Source organism: Cibotium barometz, chromosome 61 (genome assembly GCF_041138505.1).
Source record: "Cibotium barometz isolate CiBa-2024 chromosome 61, ASM4113850v1, whole genome shotgun sequence".
NCBI classification, from domain to species: Eukaryota; Viridiplantae; Streptophyta; class Polypodiopsida; order Cyatheales; family Cibotiaceae; genus Cibotium; species Cibotium barometz.
In genome coordinates, this window is record NC_141106.1 from 13,269,151 (window position 1) to 13,275,150 (window position 6,000).

Genomic DNA, 6,000 nt, shown 5'->3' on the forward strand with positions numbered 1-6,000 from the left:
CCTGTGGCTACCCAAGCATGCCGCCTGTGCTCAAACCCCACAGCCACTCCCCAAGAAGCCGCGACAAAAGGTCCCAAAGCCACAGATTAGGCCACCCCAAGCGCAATGCAGCTAGCAAAGCTGGGTGCTCAACGCTCAAGGCTTCCACGATGGCAATACATGCCTATGGCTTCCAAAGCCATAATCCAAAGCCTATCCTCCGTGTCGACAACCAAATCATAACTCAAAGCCTCATTAACAAAAAGCCCGAAATCCTCGATAACCAAAGGACCTTCATCAATTGGCAGCGATGGGTGCCCACACGCCTCTTAGATACCCAAGGCTTTCATGATGGGAACTATCATTTGGGCTCCCATGGCTTAACCCTCCATAGTTCGCCCATACCTCACCAACCAAGACATTACCTGGCTAATCGACAAAGATGGTTTTGCGACCAATGGGTAGGCAAGTCCCCCCTCCTCTCAATAAAATTCTACGGACTTGCCCACACCCAACCCATGGGAACTCCAAAGCTCAATTTGTCTAGCCCTTTTCCCCCACTGAGCCTCGTCCCCCACAGTGCTCCACCCCGCCCCTCGACCTCGGCACCAAACAAAGGGGAAGTGCTGTACATGGCCGAGCTTATCCAGCCACTCAAAGATACACTCAAAGGTAAGCTCACAAATCTAGCCAAATGGGTTACTCAGTATAAAACCCTCTTTAGGGGTTCTGACCAATAAACACATGTAAAATAAAAAAGAGAGTCTCTAGGTGATTAGGACCACGGGCACAACTTTTGCCCTTGCCCATTCACAACACATGTAAATCTCACTGGGCTCTGCCCTATGTGCACACACTGCCCTATGTGCACACGCTGCATAAAGCTTCATCTCATGACAGCCATCCAGGTACATCTTTGGAAGGGGGGACCATGGTGGGTGCAAGCTAATAGTCCATGGTACGACCCATCGCCTCTTGGATCTTCTTAATCACCCTTGCTTCACCCAAATAACTATGCTTTATGTGCCTAATCAATCCTACACTTAACTTCTTCTTCGACTCCACATGTTTTGATCCTCACCATCAACTCTCATTCCTATCAACACAGAATCCCAAAGCTTCAATGATAGAAGAAGACAACACACCAAAAGAAAAAGAGAGAACACCGTAAACCGATACCTCCATGGGAGCCAAGATCACACTATCTTGACAAAGATGCTAGAGCTTCATGTACATCACCATCGTCATACACAATCTCAGAGCGCAAGAAGGCTCCATGCGTGTTGCCTCCTTGTCCCCCTCTGGAATTGCCCCTCGCCACTTGCTTACTAATACCATTGTTTTACTAACTCCTCTTTCATCATACCACCTACCACCACCAGGATACTGGTCATTAAGTATTCCATGCTAGTCTACTCCTTCAAGTCCTCTGACTCCTCTAATGAGGATGTCCCACCACAAAGGCAACAAAAAAATAAAGAGTAGTACTGGGAAAATACAAAAAAGCAAACTCATAAGTGCCCACCATAAGACTAGCTAGATACTTAATCACGCCAGTACTTTACTAACTTCTTTCCATAATACTAACTCCTCCACCCCCTCTCGTTTCCGGAGAGATAGGAGAACCAACCAAGTGAGACACTTCCCTGCGTTCCTTGACAACCCCTCATCAATCACGAGGACGCGATCGACTTTAGGAAGGGGAGTATGTTAACCACATATTAGTCAACACATTCCCATGACAACTATGTCCGCACACTTATGTAATGGGTGCCGGCACTATATATTATAAATCTTGTCATTTGATGAGGGAAACACCCTAAAGACGATCCCAAGTATTGAGCTTCGATGGACAGAAAAGAGATCTTGGTCAGTTGGCCAAACCATAGAGAAAAGCCTTGTAACTATGTTTTGAGTGCCCTGGGTCATTTATTCCCAGCGGCGGGCGGCCTAGTGGGAAAAGGCTTGGAACTATAAAAGCCATTTTCTCTTATTTGTAACATATTCTCCCATTTGTGCAATAGAAGTGGAGTGTTCTCTCTCTCTCTCTCTCTCTCTCTCTCTCTCTCTCTCTCTCTCTCTCTCTCTCACACACACACACAACTCTAATCTAGCATGTGTGGTGTGCTTAGGGTTAGGGTTTGGGAGTGATTAGTGCTAATCACTTGTTCCCTCTTGCTTCCCTCGTGCTTCCTCTCTCTCTCTCTCTCTCTCGTGATTAGGCTAACCAACACAATCCTCTTCCGCAGAGATCCCACATGATCTTCGAGAGAGAGCTTGCATCACCCATAGGATTAGAGAAATCGCCTCGGTATGACAACGAGTGTGGGAGGGTGGCAGTGATGATGAGTGGCTACGGTGGAGCTCTTGAGTCATGCTCGAGCTCGTCAGATAGGAAACTTTCCACAACACGTTAGGGCATGGTTTCCTTAACAGGGGATAAAGTGAATGGTTAACAAGAGGTGAAAGGTCGAGAGATGAAATCAAAGGCCAAGGTAGGATGCCAAAGGCTAATGAAGAGGAAGAGGAGGCCATGGTAGGATGTCAAAGGCTAATGAAGAGGAGGCCAAGGTAGGACACCAAAGGCTATTGAAGAGGAGGCCAAAGAACAAGAAGGAAATCAATGGCAGGCTATGGTATGAAAAACCACTGGAGAAAAGATTAAAGGCCAAGGGGAATTAAATTTAGGAACAAGGGGGCAAGTGAGGATTCAAATTGTTAATACACTGGTGGTAGATGGTCATGTCAGTTAATTTATTTTTTAGTATGATTTAAAATTAACTAAAGGGCCATTTTTTTTTGAGGTATGGTTAGAGCTCTCTCTCTCTATATGTGTGTGTGTGTGTGTGTGTGTGTGTGTGTGTGTGTGTGTGTGTGTGTACATACATACATATTATATAGACACATATATATACATACATACATACATACATATGTATGTGTGTACATATACATATCCACACACATATATATACATACATATACATACATACATACACGCATGCATGCACGTATGCATGCATGCACGCACGTACGCATGCACACACACACACACACACATGATTTATAAGAGGCTCTAACAACAACTGTTATAAATGGAAGGAAATATTCCAATAAGTATATGTAAGGAATAAACTACATTAATGTGTTAAAATAAAATTTCCTTGATTTTCTTCCATCAAGCAATCTAAGCTACTCATTCTTAAAAGAACAACTAGGATACATGACATATGCTCAAAAAAAGGGGATTCTCTCAATTGATGCATGGAAAGTAACATGTGTCCATGACCTCTTAAAAAACAAGTGCATGCATACATATGTGTTATATATGGGATTTAGTCTATACCTTCTTGTATGATATGTATGATATCACCAATGCCTTATTACCCTTTGTTATTTAACTATTGTTTACATGTTTGTGTGTCGAACTAGCCCCATGTTTGGACTCATGTGTAAAGAAACTCCCAATCACAAAAGGTAAGCTCTAGTTATAATAAGGTCAAGTCTTCTTCATAAAAGAGTTAGTCATACCAGCCGTGGGTTGCACACACACAGTGTGTGTGTGTGTATCTACAAAGGGAAAGAAATACACAAGTAATTCATTTGATGCAAGAAATCAAAGATTTGCAATCCTCAAAAGATGCAAGAATCTAAAGCTCACTACCCTCTTCATCTAAGAACCTAAGGGGCACCACCTTATTGATTTTCTAGGGGCTTAAATTGACACGATTAAAGTAGAAGGGAGAAAGAACTTAAGAAGGTCAAAGCAGCATTAAAGGTTGGGAAATGGGCATTCCTCCAAGGGTTCCTTGGGAGAGGTGAGAGAGGAATAAACCCTTGTTAGGCATCCTAAAGCAGCAAAAGCAACAGTGAAACCTCGACCTCTAATCATTGTGCATGTACAAGACTCCAAAGAGACTCCAAAGAGACTCTAAACATAGGACTCTATTTTCTTTTTTGTTGGGCACCTAGACTTAGGATTATGACATTTTACTTGATTTTTTGTTGGTGTCATTTGAATGACGCAACAACTCAAAGTCTATGCTCCATTGGTCACTCCATGAATGTTAAAAAATCTCTCTCTCTCTCTCCCCCAAGTTGTTGTCTATGTTCCATTGGTCACCATGAATGTTAAAAATCAATCTCTCTCTCTCTCTCTCTCTCTCTCTCTCTCTCTCTCTCTCTCATTGTCTATGCTCCATCATTAATGTTACTCTCTCTCTCTCTTTGTCTATGCTCCATCATTAATATTACTCTCTCTCTCTCTCTCTGCATTGCATGGTGATGTTCTAAGTTGAAGTCCTTAAAGGAGGAGGTTGGTGACACTCTCTCTATCTCTCTGTGTGGAGAGGCATAATCTGCATTGCATGGTGATGTTCTAAGTTGAAGTCCTTAAAGGAGGAGGTTGGTGGCGCTCTCTCTCTCTCTCTCTCTCTCTCTCTCTCTGTCACACGCACACGCACACGCACACGCACACGCACACGCACGAAAGTCTAGGGTAGCGAGATTGTGTGCTCTTACCATCAACATCTTCGAGACGTTGCTGGCGCCATAGATTTTGTGGACGCTGGCGAACTTGTGGGGCTCGTGTGGAGAGAAGTAGGGTGCGAAGGGGCATTCCTGCGCGCAGCGCCGCCGCAGAAGCTTGCATGCAGCGCACGGAGTGGCAATTACATTAATATTGCTCCCATGAGATCCCGGAATACTCCCTGCAAGCATCCCTGATGATGAAGCACCACCACCACCAGTAGATCTCCTGCCCTCCCCTGCCTTCTTCAATCGCCCCGAAAGTGAATAATCAGCAGCTTCCCTGCTAATCATCATCATAATTATCAAATTAGCATTGTCAGCCTTCCCTTAGATCCTTAATTACACCTTCGCTTAATCTAAATCATACCCTAATCCTCACCTTTCCTTCGACATCTACCATACATCGGATCTTCGGCTTCTCCTGCAGCTGATCCTTGCTCAAGCCCTGCATAGATTAATATAAGCACCCACTGTTAAGTCTTTATGTATAACTAAATAGCATCAAAACATTACCAAATAAGATTATAGGATAAGGTTCTTCTTTATAATTATACTGATCATGATTATTACAGTATTAAGCGGCTGCCCAGCCCTAATCTTGGATTTCCCACGTGTTTCATTAGATTAATCAGCTTCTCACCTAAATCGGCATTATAATCATACCTACATATCTCATTTCTGTGCTGATTAGGGAGGAGCTTATATAGCTAATCGCTCTGTATTTAACGTGAAACAAAGTGCAGTATTAGTATTATCACACATCTAAGTTGCGTGGGAAGGCGATCACGCGCTGTTCAAGACTACCTTTCCACATAATGATATCATCAAAGGGGATAACACGTCCAAATCCAAGCACGTATTATAATACACGCCTGCTTTGATCTGGTTAAACAGTCTTAATTAGCTTGAATAATTATATTAGCAAAAGCCTGCAGCCACGAGTGCCAAGAGAGTCGTACTGAATCATGAATTTCTCATCTTCTTCTTGCGTGTGACCATGGCCTTAACCCTCCGTTGTGGATGCAAACCCTAAACTGCAGGTTTAATTAGCAAGAAAAAGGCGTTGTGCAGAGTCGTTTAATCGCATGTGAAAGGTAAGCTTCATGATTTGATGGGCTTAAGGCCACGAGAAGTTCATGAGTCAGGCTGAGCTTATCATAGCTATATTATTTGCTTTGTGCTCCCAAAAAGCTAAAGGAAATGGTAAATAACCTTGGCAAGCTTTGTGTAACAAGAGAAAAAGCAGTGATTAGAGTTAGGGTTGACCCTTAACAGTCGCCGAGGCATTGGGAATGCCCCCTCTCTCTCTCTGTGTGTGTGTGTCTCTCTCTCTCTCTCTCTCTCTCTCTCTCTCTCTCTCTCTCTCTCTCTCACACACACACACACACACAAGGTAGTGTCCATGCTCTACTTTGCCACTCACATTGTTTTCTAACAATGAAAGAAATCAGCCCACTCTTCTTTGTGTGTATTAATTTCTTTTACCTCCTT

At 43.5% G+C, this 6,000-nt stretch overlaps 1 protein-coding gene across 5 annotated transcripts in view; it reads right to left on the minus strand.

The window, feature by feature from the left end:
- Positions 1-5,684, minus strand: part of LOC147604571 (LOB domain-containing protein 15-like) — a 28,897-nt gene extending 23,213 nt beyond the window's left edge. For 2 of the 5 annotated variants that reach the window (XM_086794595.1, XM_086794590.1), the window contains exons 1-3: positions 5,469-5,684; positions 4,889-4,954; positions 4,501-4,792 (exon numbers count right to left, since the gene is read on the minus strand). In XM_086794595.1, the coding sequence (XP_086650721.1) occupies positions 4,501-4,792; positions 4,889-4,902 (306 nt within the window). In that variant the 5' untranslated portion in view covers positions 4,903-4,954; positions 5,469-5,684. Of the gene's footprint in view, positions 1-4,500; positions 4,793-4,888; positions 4,955-5,313; positions 5,434-5,468 lie in introns of those variants that run through there. The other 3 variants (XM_086794593.1, XM_086794594.1, XM_086794591.1) reach the window with 3 other exon arrangements.
- Positions 5,685-6,000: the final 316 nt, after the last annotated feature.